The 14,120-nt window shown below is 41.8% G+C and overlaps 1 protein-coding gene across 1 annotated transcript in view; it reads left to right on the top strand.

Moving 5' to 3' along the window:
- FANCI (FA complementation group I) overlaps positions 1 to 14,120 on the top strand; it is a 67,935-nt gene that overhangs the window by 18,591 nt on the left and 35,224 nt on the right. Inside the window, exons 8-15 of the mRNA XM_066592799.1 lie at positions 752 to 875; positions 4,122 to 4,207; positions 6,097 to 6,220; positions 7,539 to 7,631; positions 7,857 to 7,993; positions 9,243 to 9,414; positions 9,509 to 9,596; positions 9,700 to 9,830. Coding sequence (XP_066448896.1) covers positions 752 to 875; positions 4,122 to 4,207; positions 6,097 to 6,220; positions 7,539 to 7,631; positions 7,857 to 7,993; positions 9,243 to 9,414; positions 9,509 to 9,596; positions 9,700 to 9,830 — 955 coding nt within the window. The remainder of the gene's footprint in view (positions 1 to 751; positions 876 to 4,121; positions 4,208 to 6,096; positions 6,221 to 7,538; positions 7,632 to 7,856; positions 7,994 to 9,242; positions 9,415 to 9,508; positions 9,597 to 9,699; positions 9,831 to 14,120) is intronic.

Here is a 14,120-nt window from a genome sequence, read left to right on the forward strand (position 1 = left end):
CCTGATTTTCCCCGTGGACATGAGGTCTTAAAGTGTTAAGACTAGTATGATATAGTTGTTTTTTATCTCTGCCAAGCCTCCTTGCTTTTTCCTTTGTTGGGGCTCCATTTATCCCTGTGGCCCTGCCAGAGATTGCCAAGTACCAGAGTTTGAGTATGTCTGACAGTCCTATAGAAATGTGACCACGACACCCATTCATTCAGGGACACTCGGGACCCCCATTCTCTTCATCAGTGGGGGTGCCAATGGTTGGACCCCATCAATCAGATATTTAGTCTCCTATCCTGTGAGTTCTTTTCACGGGACAACCCTTTAAATAATATGTTAGTAGCAAAGTTTAGAACAATGCGCTATCCTGCTAAAAGTAATTGCACACCTTAGCAAGAATCAAAAGTAATATTTACTTCCATATCTTAATACTTAGTGGCCTCCTTTGATCCTAATAGTGCATACTCTCTATTGCAATCTTTCTACTAACGTCTGAAAAAATTCAGCTGGTATTTTCCTCCATTCACATTGTGATAGTATGGTAAGTTCTCTCAGAGAAAACGGACACTGTTTATATTTCCTGACCCGATGTTCCTTTTCGTGGCAAAGATGTTCGGTAAGGTTCGGGTGCTTCAGCATTTTGACCCATCATTAAAAGCTGTCGTAAAAATACATAATCTGGCTCGTATAACAGAATACAACTCTGTATTAGCTTTAATGGTTTAAATATTATTAGTGGTTCTATTAATATATGTCTTTTCAGAGATGTTTTGCTGAGTACAGAAGAACTTCAGTTTGTTGCGGAAAAAGTTATCAGACTGTTGTCTAAGGTAGACCTTCAAGAGATGCCGCCGCTGGTCTACCAGTTGCTGCTGCTTTCTGCAAAGGTAAGGTCTTGCTGACTGTCCGCCATTAATAGAAAATGTGGTATAATTGGGATGTACACATTAATGAAATATTCTAATGCCAAACTGCCGTAAGTGGCTTTAAATTCTCCTATTAGGGCTTATTCACATAGGCGTATACACAACTACAGAGCGTAGTAGCGCATGAACAAAGTTAAAATCTTTACCTTTCAAATTCTGTGCAAGTTTGAAATAAAAAGCGTGAAGATAGATCCTGCCCTATCTTTTATCACACATATTAACCGGGTGTGAGGAAGATAGGGCAAGTTCTATCTTTTCTCGAGCATGGTAATAACGTGTGAAAATCCCGATAGTGGAAACAAAACCATCCAAATCATGGCTTTTGTTTCGTAACATAAAAATCACTGCTGCATAACGAGACAAAATCACACCCATCTGTTTCAGCCCTTCGGCCCTTTTACATGCAACTATTATCGCTCACAATTAGTTTAAATGGACGAAAATGAGTGATAATCCTTACATGTAAACGCAGGCATCATGCACTTTTCGTTTCAACGATGATTTTAAGGTTAACTTAAAATCCATCGTTCAGCCACTGAAAGATTAAGCAAACACATTTATCTTTCAATAGACCGCAAGCTGTTCTCCCCACAGCATGTTTACACAAGCAGCAAGGTGAAGGATGGAATGTGTGGCAGCTGTTTGCACAGCTGCGCGTGTAATTAAACATGCTGGGCTCTACATACAAATTGTGCAGGCCCTTTTGCATGCAAATGAAGATGAAGTGTTAATGGCCATTAAGACTTTATGCAAATAGATCACTAAATCTTTCAGTTGTTTGAAAGATTATCTTTGCGTGTAAAGGGCCTTTAGACTACAGGATAGTGGTCAACACCAGATCTGCCCTATTTGCATCAGAGATGTAGCTGTCCATGTTCAGTCACTCTTTCTTTTTTTTAAATGTTTTTTTTTTGCACAGTTTTTTTTTTTTTTTTTTTTAAAGGGGAGTTCACACATTGTTGATGTGCTGAAGATTTTATCTTGGATTTTGGTGCAGATCTGCAGCAGATTCCATCCTTTAAATTTGAATCATAGATTTAAAGGATGGAATCTGCTGCAGATCTGCACCAAAATCCGAGACAAAATCTTCAGCACATCAACAATGTGTGAACTCCCCTTTAAAAAAAACAAACCCCAAACTGTGTAGCTTTGTGGCAGTTTTTCATGTAGTTTTTTTTTTTAAGCCAAAGCTGGAAGTGGACTCAGAAGATAGGCAAACAGGAAAGGCTCTTATTTTTGCTTCCAGTTGGATCCACTTTTGGCTTTAGCACAAAAAAAACTGCATGTAAAATTATCATTAAACTGTGACTTTTCGAAAAAAACTATTTGCCTGCAATCAACCTTGTAGTTGGAGGTATTTAATATCAGCCCAGTGAAGACACTGTGTTGTTTCCATCTTAACTATTCATTATAATGGAGGGCAGCTGCGCATGTGCAGACACCTCTTGCTGCATATGCAGTACACAACAACCTTTTTCCATCAATGTGTATACTTGAAAATCCACTTTAATCAGAACAATTATTCATCATTAGAAATGTTACCCACCGAGGTCTGGGACACTGGAGTGTGGAGATTATATATTCCCTCTCCTCACAAAATATTTTGTATAATGAAAAGTTATATCATTTTTAAATCTACTTTCGGTACCAATTCCATGTTTTTCAAGATCTCACATAGTAACACAGTATGTAAAGCTGAACGAAGACATACGTCCATCTAGTTCAGCCTATTATTTCCCAAAGTTGATCCAGAGGAAGGCCAAAAAAATCTCAATGAGGTATAAGCCAATTTTCCTCATTTTTAAAGGAAAAAAATTGTTTCCTGTCTTCAACCTGGAAATCGGAATGATCCCCAGAACACCGACCCTTCTGAACTCTTTTATCGAATTCACCATCACCACGTCCTCAGGCAGAGAGTTCCATTGTTTTACTGCTCTTACAGTAAAGAGCCCCCTTCTATGTCGATGTAGGAACCTTCTTTCCTCTAGACATAGAGGATGTTCCAGTCACAGTCCTGGGTATAAATAGATGGTAGAGATCTCTGTATTGTCCCCTGATATATGTATACATAGTTGTTAGGTCGTCCCTCAGATGTGTTTTTTCTAAACTAAATAACCCCTGTTTTGATAACCTCTCTAGGTATTGTGGTCCTCCCATTCCATTTTTTATTTTAGTTGGCTGCCCTTGCACCCTCTCAAGCTCTTTTATGTCCTCCTTGAGTACCGGTGCCCAAAACTGTACACAATATTCCATGTGTGGTCTGACCAGTGACTTGTAAAGAGGAAGAACAATGTTCTCATCATGTGCCCTTAGACCTCTTTTGATGCACTACATAATCCTATTTGCCTTGGCAGCAGCTGCCTGACACTGGTTGCTCCAGTTAAGCTTACAGATAACACAAATCCCCAAGTCCTCTCCCATGTCGGTGTTATACAGTGGTTTCCCATTTAGTGTGTAATAGTGACATGTATTTCCCCTGCCCATGTGCATGACCTAACCTTTATCAGGGTTAAACCTCATTTGCCACTTTTTTGCCCCCAACTTATCCAAATCCTCTTTTTAACATTAGAAAGTCCCATAGACACCTGGAGAAAAAAAAAGCTGCGAATTTCGCAGTAAACAAGAACTGTAGTGTGTAGTCACCCTTACATAGTTTTGTATCACCAGCAAATATTGATATTTTACTGCACAATCCTTCCACAACAGCGTTAATAAATATTTTGAAAATAATAGGGCCCAATACTGCCCCCTATGATACCCCACTGGTAACCCAATCAGAGTACGTACCATTTATAACCCCCCCTCTGCTTTCTATCACTGTCCAGTTACTCACCCACTTACACACATTCTCCTCCAGACCAAGCATTCTCATTTTATATACCAGCCTTTTATGCAGCACAGTATCAACCGCTTTGGAAAAGTCCAGATACACAAGATCCAATCACTCTCCACAGTCCAGTCTAGAACTTACCTCCTCATAGAAGCTGATCAGGTTGGTGTCATTTACTAAGAAGCGTTACAGCACACTTATCCATCACATGACCAGGACAGATTTTTTTCTTTTCCTCTATGAAGGTTGTGATTGAATTAATCAGAAAAGTATATTGAAAAATTCTATAACTGCTATAAAAAGGAAAACCATGGAAATGGTGATACTTTATATAGAGTAAATTTAGCAAATGTTGCTTGTGTTTATTTTCAATACAGGGCAGTAAGAAGAACATTCTAGAAGGCATTATCAATGTTTTCAATGATTTGGACCAGCAGTTGATGACGGAGGAAAAGGATGAAGGGTAAATACAACTCAATAATAAAGTGATTTATGTTGGGTTTAAAGGCAGCACATAAATAGAAAATGGCATATTATTTAAAGCAGGTTTTATTAAAACATATTATTTAGCTTCTCTCCTGCGTTTTTTTTAAATGTTGTATGTGACCTGTGATAATGCAGTAGCAAAAGTAGCCTGTACGACATGGGTTTAAATTTTCACTCCCTCACAAGCTTAGATCTGTTAAAGCCTGTGGAGCTTTGGTCCATTGAGGCCTGTGGGGCATAAGGCCCTGAGGTCTATGTAGACTTGGAGCTGGTCTGTGGGGGACCTGGAAGCACTGAGCGGACAGGGGGAAGTCAGCCCCTCGCTGGACGCCTGCTGAGGCAAAGTCACCTTCCTGGAAGGTACGCTGAAGGAAGCGGTATGTCTTGCTATGTGCACTGTGACCCACAACAGTGCGAAGTTGCATAGGATATGCTGGACTGTATGTGTATGCTGAATATGTTTGGTATGCTATGCTGAAATAAACGCTGGAGGAACCAGCATTTGGACTTTATCTAGTGTTTTATGGATGTCATTGCGGTGCTGCCACCCCTGGGCAGGGGAAGGTAAGTGAGAGATCCCGGGAAAGTAACCCCCACTTGCCATAGACCATACACATGCATATATAATTCTTGATACATTCAAGTTTTCAAACTAGCCACTAGAATACACACACAGTAGGCTAAAGCTTCTTGTATATTCAGCTTACATGTCAGCTTTTCTGTGTAGATTTAGGCAGGATCAGCAGAGCTCTATATTGTACTGCTGGAGGCCTAGATAAGACAGGATAGTAACTTTATATACATACGTACAGATTAAGCTCTGTATGTAGCTCCACTACCATTTAATGGCCTCTGAGAGAAGGGGGAGGTTGTAATAAATCACCTCTTGGAGACTGTAGGGCTGGATTCATACATGCAGTTTCAAGAACTGCATCAAAAACTGTGAAAACTACATATATGAATCCAGTCTAATAGTCCATGACATTTCTCTGTTAATTGATTCCCGTTCATTGCAGCTGCCACAATGCACAAACTGGGGGAAGCATGGGGAGTCAGAGAGGGCCCAGATGGGTTCCAGAAAAAACAGGTAGAATGCTGAGAGGACCCCCAGAAGCTGAATTACAGGGAGGGCACTTAGGCTTAAAAAATCTAAGAACTTAGGGGAGAAAACACACCCAATAGGAGCCTAAAGGGAAGGATGAGAGAGGCCTGGAGACCTAATGGGGTTCCCAAAATAGGCTATGGGGAAATATGAGCTAGGGAGGGATATATTTATCTGTCCTGAAGTCCTGTCTCTGGGGCCATCTGGGAGCATTGATGTGTCTCCACTGTTTTGTGCCACGCTCTAGAAGGCATGCGGGCAGGAGCTGGTTTGCACGGACCATCTTTTATTGGTGAGATAACAGAGCAGTCTTCTATCCTTGTGGTTTGGCCATCGGCGAGCGAAGGGTGACAGTTTGCTTAGCACTGTTCCCTTGTCTCTGGTTTCCTCTCTGTTACCCCAATCTGTAAGGGAGAAAGGTTTTCCTTTTTTATTTTTCTATCTACTAAACTAAACACACTAGGTAGAACGGACCTGGAGAACAAGATCTGTGTCTGCCTCCTACTGACACTAAGCTAAAACCGATTAGCTCAGTGCCTGTAGGCGAGTATAGTCTGCATAGGAAGTGCTAACTCTCTGTTTCCTTAGTGTCACACCTCCTAATGGCAGCAGCCTATACCCATAGTTTCCTGTCCCCCCCAATGAAACGAACGAGACAGTACAGTTTGTGCAGCGAAAAATTTGATCTTCATGTGAATGGAAAAAGTAAGGGCTTTGATCCACTAGACAATTGCTGTGCATTAATACATTGACTCTGCTTGTAGCTCCCTAGATCTGATTGATTCAACTCTGCCCAAAGAACAACTTCGCCAAGTTGAGGGTACAATTATTTTGCACATTGGCTTTGCTGTTAAATTTGACCAGGATCTAGGTCGAGAGCTTGTGAAGGTAAGTGGACAATTCAGTTAAATTTTATGGTTTATACAAAAATTATAAAAATATGCAATTATTTGGACTGTTCCTTGCTGTGCCTGAAAAGTACATTTGCGAGGAGCATTGTAATCCATATACTACTGATCGTTTGTCCTTAGCAAATTGATGGTCATTGCCAGGAGAGGAGTTCTTCGTTGATCCAGTTCTTCCTAAATGGCAATGCAAGACATCAAAATTATTCTATAATTGTCACAGGAGGCATCTATTTTGTTTCCTCTGGTTTTTCCTCCCGTGGGGCTGCTAGAGCTGAGATTGGGAGATGGGGTGTTTATTTGAAGTCCCAAACTTTTAGCTGTAGACCAGCTGAGGCAGCAAAGGGTTGAACTCCTTTTTTTTCTCTACTCTGCTAGATTTTTACAGAGATGCTTGTTTGGTCACTGCTGGGGAAGTTGGATTGAATACAAAGTTAACCATGTGATGCATGGACTGCCGGAGTCAGCCAAAGCGAGACTGTTTCTTTTTTCTGGCTCATGCAGGAGATTGTGTGGTCCCATAGTAATGCTAGTATGGACAAATGTTCTCTTCCTGAAATATCTTATAAAGAGGGCCTGTCAACTCTCCTTATATATCTGTTTTAGTAAATACTTTCATTCCACATAAAATTAAAATTTTTGAAGCATATTTTCCTAGAACACTCTGTTGGATTGCTCCATTGTTATTCATTCTTGAAATACTATGGTATTGCATTATACTGTGTTTTAACAGGCATTTTATTAAGGCGTGCCATAGGCATATCTTAATAGGCAAACAATCATGGCAGTCCTGGAAGCCATCAGAAGGCCCCAGGCTGCCATGACATCCAGACAGCACCCCAAAACCTTATTGCGGGGGCACTGTTCAGGACATTTAAATCTGACGGATCATTTAAACACAAGTGTCAGAATGGACAGCAGGATTTAAAAGGTTAACACCCACGATTGAAATTATCTGTAATCAAGGATGTTGCAGGTAGTTGTTGGTCGTAAAAGATAGCTGCCACCTGCTGCGTATGGTGTGGACTCGACTTCCGAGCCTGCTCCATACACATCATATGTTACATACATCTATATACGCCCTTACTGCACAGGACATAGGCAGTTAGGACGTATATAGCTTTATGGCTGACTATACCAGGTTAATGGGGTGGGCTTCACAAAGACAACACTTGTCCATAGTGGGACCTCACATTCCCGACATGAGCCAGAACAGACAGTTTATCACAGAGTGTTTGCAGTAATTTACTTTTATAGTTTATTACAGTATGTTGTGTGTTATTGTTTGTATTCTTTTGTAGGCCGGACAGCAAGGAGACTCAAGCAAATTCTTATGTCCTTTCAGTATTGCGCTCTTGTTGTCTGTATCCAGAATACAAAGGTTTGAGAAGCAGGTAACAAGAAGTCTATTGAGGGTTATTCTATTTAAATGGAAGTAAAAGAAAATATGTAGCTTGTTTCATGTTGATTTAAAAACTGCCCAGTATTTTGACATTTTCCCTATTTTATCTCTTAGAACTATCTGCTGACATAAAACATATTAGCACGGGCTGATCAGAAGAGCTGGATTTTGTTACCTATTTGTATGACAATATTACTGTGTTTTCTTCATTGTATAGGTATTTGATTTCCTGAAAAGTACCATATTGAAAGGTTTTAAAGACTTTCAGTTTCAGCAAGGCTCTAAATTTCTACGTGATTTAGTACCACAGCCGCCCTGTGTCTCTACACTGCTGCTTGAAATCATTAAAAACAGGTAATGAAGGATGCTCTTTACACCCAAAAAAGAAAAATTGAGGTTACTAGTGAAACAACAAACTGTATTATAGTTTTGTGATATCAGCTGTTGTTCTCGAGGTTGTATTTGGTGTGGTCAGACATAGAATGAGATGCTCTGTGTGAAGCTAAGGTCAGAGTTATTCCCACAGACATTCAAAATCTATTTGTAGATGATATTATAAATCCTTGGATATCTGCAATGCAATAATAAATAAAATCTACATAGGCATACTGTATCCTATATTCTCTTTATTGTTAAATAAATGAAAGCTTGTATAGCCATTGGGGAAAAATCTACTAAAGACTGGCAATCTTGCACCAGTCGTTAGTGTCGGTGTGCTGGAGAAAGAGGCGCCAGAAAGGCATATCTATGCTAGTTGTGATCTGAAGTAAATTTGAACTGTACTTTAATTATTATTATAGTAAATTTGTTGGGAGTCCATGCTAAAACCCCACCTACTTTCCGCAAAAGTGGCGAGTGTTTCATTGAAATGAAAAAAGTCCCAAAACATTTGACAAAATGCAGTGTGCGCCAATATTTGTGACTTTTTTACCTGCCAGAATCCAGTGCAAATATGTGGGTAAAGTCCTCCCAATGTTCTGTTAAGGAACATTCATGTATCCTTCATGCAAGCTTTTTATACAAACATGCAAATCCCTATTAAACCAACTTTCCAGACCTCAGGACTAAATCCTGTCCCAGAGGAGGCCAAAGGAGGGGATATAACAGCTGCTGCTGTTCTTCTCTGCCAATGTCCCTCTCCACTAGTTAAGATCCCTATTTCAGCCATCCAAGGTGTCTGCTGCAATTTTCTTGCTACTTAATCCATACTTTGCACTGCTCCCTGATTGGCCAGCACTGATCACACAAGCAGTGTGATCAGAGAGCAAATCTAGTACTTTGGTAGTCAATGCCCATTGAAATCAGTAGATGGCCTGTGTAATGCTAGCTAATCTGAGAGGGTCCAAATGAGAAGACATTATATATTATATTCATAAGCCCAATAAAGTATGTAGATTAAAGCACAATATCTTAAAGAAGAAAAAACACTGCCCACTATAATGAGAAACCTGTAGATGTGGTAGTAGTTTTTTGCCAAGCCATTACCACCAAGTGTGAAGAAGACTCTGCTTGTGTTACTTTATAATTTGTGGATGAAGTTTGTTAATATATTCTGTAATGAACAAATAAAAATAATGACTAAAAATCATGTTTTCTGCCACAGTGTGTTTGGTTGGGACCATGTCACCCAAGGGCTTGTGGAGCTTGGCTTTCTCTTAATGGACTCCTACGGGCCTAAAATGATCCCTGGCGCTAAAGTGTCAGAGGCCGCTTCAGGATCACCAAGTCAACAGGCCAGTCAGCTTGGATCCAAAATTTTACTGGAAACCTTCAAGGTGAAGTTTTTGTTATATTGTTCCTCTCTCGCCCATGCCCACATTGTTTTCCTCTCCTGCAAAACTTTAAGACTTGTTTGCTTTATGTTTCTAGGTTCATGAGCCAGTAAGAAGTGTGATTTTCGAGCAAGTTTTGAATCGTGTCATTACCAAGGCGACTATTCCCACAACTCATTTTATAGGTATATTTTCATGTTGCTCATTTGTGGACAATGTTAATAGTAAACACTGCATAGAAGTATAAGGTCAATGCATAAACAATGAGAACTTACAAATGTTTTTCAGAACTTCTATCGGACATTGTATTAGCAACACCTCTTATCATGCAGAAGTCATCCTCTAAACTGACTGCAACATTTGACCATCTCCCCGACTTGCCATTTTCCACAGTTCAGGGTCTACTTAAAGCTTTACAGGTATACAATGAAATAAAGTTGATTTTCTAAGATCAGTCATTTAAAGGGAAATTAACCTAAATCTTTTATGTGCCTTGTGATATTTATGTAACACAAGATAACATCACTTGGTCTGGGAATGCTACTAAATCCTAAAACATGGGCGCTGTGACCTCTTTATTAGCACACTATTTTAGAGCACTGTGTTAGGGCGCCCACCCACTGGCGTTTGCGATTTTCATGCGTGAAAAACGCAGCGTTTTCCGCGGCATTTTCGCGGCTTTTTCGCGCCTTTTCCGTTAATTTACATTGACATTCATGGGTGCATTAAGAGAAAAATAAGGACACATATGCAACGGACAGTTCCTATGTTAAAAATTGCAACGGACTGAAAAAAAAAACGCAAGTGGACAGGAACACATTCAATTCTAATTGCTCTTGAGAAAAAACGCAAAGGAAAAAAAATCGCCAGTGGGTGGGCGCCCTTAGAGAGTGGAAATCGCTGAGCAAAGCCAAAGAGGATTGGTTGGCTCCTAAACAAGACAACATATTTCGGTCACAGATCCGCTCTAATGGGAAGCTCTGAGGCTGATGGCACTACCAGACGCACCGTAGCTAGTGATGCTAATTTGGTGAAGTATGTGCAGGAAATTTGACATGGTAGCTCTTTAAGAAAGATCCTTATTTATGTCATGTGAAAGTCTACAGTAGGAAAAATAAATCTTTTGTGTGAATTTAATGGGAACCTATCACATTAAAAAAGCAGTACATTCTGCAAACAGGAGTAGCTGTGCATATTAATATATAGTTTTTTATTTGTGTCATTGGGGGACACAGCAAGACCTTGGGTAAAGCTGCTACCACTAGGAGGCGGACACTAAGCAAAAAAGTGTTGGCCCCTCCTATTAGCTATACCCCTTTTGCAGGCACGGAGCTAAATCCGTTTTAGTTTAGTGTCCATAGGAGGCAGACCTCCTGCTCTGCAGGTCTTCTGTCTTTTCTTATTTTAGTTTATTATTTTTCCTTTCTTCCCCTCTAGCTGGGAATCAGGGATGAGCTAACTTCCCTGATTGTCCCAAAGTGAGGAGGGCAAACAGTGCTGTATGAGACATACTGATAATCCCTTCTCCAAGAAGACAAAGTGGAACGGAGCAGCACTAACCACTCTGCTTCCTACCAGTCGTGTGATCACCTGAGGTGCCTCCACCAGCTCCCTCGAACTCCAGCATATTCTCACCACTTAAGCCTCCATCACACAGACTTTTTTTTCAGTTTTTAGCGCAGCGCTAAACGCCGTTAGAGGCTTCCATTGTTTTCAATGGACATCCCACCCAGCCTCAGACAACCACTCAATTGCTGCGATTTTCGAGCGGAGTCTGTTCGATTTTTGGGCGTTTAGTTCTTCTCTTCAATGATGAGCGGTGCTAACAGCCGGCAACGGCTGCAGCAAGGCTGCGGCCGAAAAGAAAGTAAAGTAAGAAAGCCTGGCTCAGGTAAGTATGGTGCGATTGCTCCCCCACCTCCATGCTTCACCACCTGTTTATCTCCCAACACTTCTTTTGAGTGTTTTTCAGTAATACTCAGTTAGCGCCCTCCTCTTCCTCCATGGGACTTTTTATCTCTTCTCTCAGGACGTCTCTTGGGAGACCCTTTGTTCCAGCCCTGGCCCCATCACCTCTCGCTATCAGTCCCTTGCTTTCTTTGCAGCCCGCCCATCGTGCTAACTCTAGTCCCTGGACACGTGCGGTCTGTGATCCTCCGCTTCCCCACCCACCAGCACACATCTCTACTGGAGTAGATGACTTCTGACCTCCCCCAACTTCTCTTTTGAAGGACTCTGTTGGCTTAGTGCTGCACCCAACACCTCTGCTGGGCCAGTTCTTCTACATTAGACCCCGACTTCTAGACCATCACTCGCTGACAGAGGAAGGCGGGACTACCTCCGGCCACACTGTTGCAGACATGGCTTGCATTGGGCATACCTGTGGGGGCTCAGTTTCCGCTGGGCTCACTGATGTGGGCAGGTTTTTCTCCAGCCGGATAAGTACTCCTAAGGTCCCAGTCTCTATGCCTATACAGTCACTGCAGGAGGCGAGACTTCCCGGCAGCGTGCTCGTGAGGGGCGGGACTTCATCTCTCCTAATGAGTACCACTATTGGCTGTTGCCCACATCTAGTTTTGTCTCCTTCCTCCTCTGGCACTTGGACCCTCCCTTGGCCTCCCCAACGATTCAACATGGAAGTTGGAGGGACTGACCTAAGCAACCAGCCTCCTTTAGCAGCTTTACAGGAACACCCAGAGCAACCTTCAAGGGATTGCTGATCTTCTGCCGTGGACCAGGTAGGCGCTGTTCTTAGGGGTGTCCTGCCCTGCCCCCCACCCCCATTCCCACATCACCACAGCTCAAAGTCATTGGCGGCCACTCAGAGCATGCCTGAGTGCTTCATCTGGCATGCGACTAGATTCTCCTCAGCCCCTGATGTCACCAAGGTATAATGGACCTCATACTGCCTCCATAACAGTTTTGGAGGTAATACCCTAGCTATGGATTGTCCAGCATTAAGGGCAGCAATGGATCTTTAGGTCATTACCATCCCTCCCTCTTTCAGCATATCTCAGTGTCAGGCAACAGATATGGTGAACCTGTTCACTCAGAACCCTCCATTCAGGCCCATGAGCTCTAAATAGAAGTGGCCGCGGTCTTCCCTTGATCGTATGCCACCATTTATGGTAGCCAATTTTGTGCCTAGCATATTTCCCAGATGATGTTCCAGTCTTCTTGTCCAGTCAATTCTGGGTAGAGGGGAAATCTGTGTCTTTCATTACTATTCACTTATGACCACCATCATTCGTTTCATTACACCCCTTCTATAGGAGGAGTAGCTTGTTATTACAAGACTCTATCTCTAATGACTATGTAATTATGATGAGCATCATCCACTGAATTTCCCTCTTCCTTAGGAAGAGTAATTGTAGTACTGCAATATTCTGCATCAACAATGACTGAGTCCACAATAGGCATATTACAATCTCAGTATTCCAAAGTAAAAAAAAAAGTTTTATTTTGCCTGTCATGTCTTTTGGGAAAAAAACGGAGATTAATTTGATCCATTGGTGGTGACCTTGTATCAGGCTGTCCAACGAGTGCCGAAAACCTTTTTTTATTACTTTGGAATACTTTGATTTTATGCCACTTGGTGAGGAGTTGGCATATACCTCTCAGCGGATCTCCTGATTTAACAGGATACAGATTGACTTTGAAGGTTTCCAACTAAAACTAAAAAGCAAACCAGGACTTCAGAGTACTAGTGCAGTGTTCGCCATATGGCACCCCACTAGACACGGGTAAGTCCCTTTAATTCTTGCATAATATAACCTTCAAAAAGTTAGACATATTCCATACTGTGGAGAGCTGTCCTAATTATTTTTAGATTAAAATCTCAAGGACATAAGGGATTGATATCAGCACTTTATATGGTCATACCCTGTTAACTATTATATGATAAACTGAAATATCACATGCCTGTGTTGTCATCAGAAGATTGGCTAGATGTAATGAATTCACATTTGACGGTATCCCCAGTAGAGATGAGCGAGCGTACTCGGCCATGCCCCTTTTTCGCCCGAGTACCGCGATTTTCGAGTACTTCCGTACTCGGGCGAAAAGATTCGGGGGGCGCCGTGGGTGAGTGGGGGGTTGCAGCGGGGAGTGGGGGGGGAGAGAGAGAGAGGGCTCCCCCCTGTTCCCCGCTGCTACCCGCCACGCCTCCCCCCGGCGCCCCCCGAATCTTTTCACCCGAGTACTGAAGTACTCGAAAATCGCGGTGCTCGATCGAGTAATTACTCGAAATGAGTACGTTCGCTCATCTCTAATCCCCAGCTATTAATAACAAGTTATACATTATACACCAACCATATCGTACCTTTGATTACATAAATGTAACCAGCCGAATATTTGATAAACTACTTTACCTAGGGAAGGGGCACTAATTGCTTTCAAGAACCTGTTAACACAGCGTAATCCGCCCTGTCCCTTTCACAACACACACACACTCTGAGGTGAGCTTACCTTTCTTTCCTGCTATACTGTTCTCCTTTCACATCTAGTTTTGGAGAGTTGTATCTGCCGAAGGCTAAGAGTGTCTTTCTTTGGTAGTAGCAATTTCACTGGAATGCTAGCACTTCCTTGACATTTGGCAAGGGCTTTGACCATGCTAACATTAAAACTGCTTCCCATGCTTTATATCTTTCTATGTTCTACAGGATACATTCCTTCTCATCCTTTGGTGGATCTCTTGGTTACATATGTTT

Source organism: Eleutherodactylus coqui, chromosome 2 (genome assembly GCF_035609145.1).
Source record: "Eleutherodactylus coqui strain aEleCoq1 chromosome 2, aEleCoq1.hap1, whole genome shotgun sequence".
In the NCBI taxonomy this organism is placed as follows: domain Eukaryota; kingdom Metazoa; phylum Chordata; class Amphibia; order Anura; family Eleutherodactylidae; genus Eleutherodactylus; species Eleutherodactylus coqui.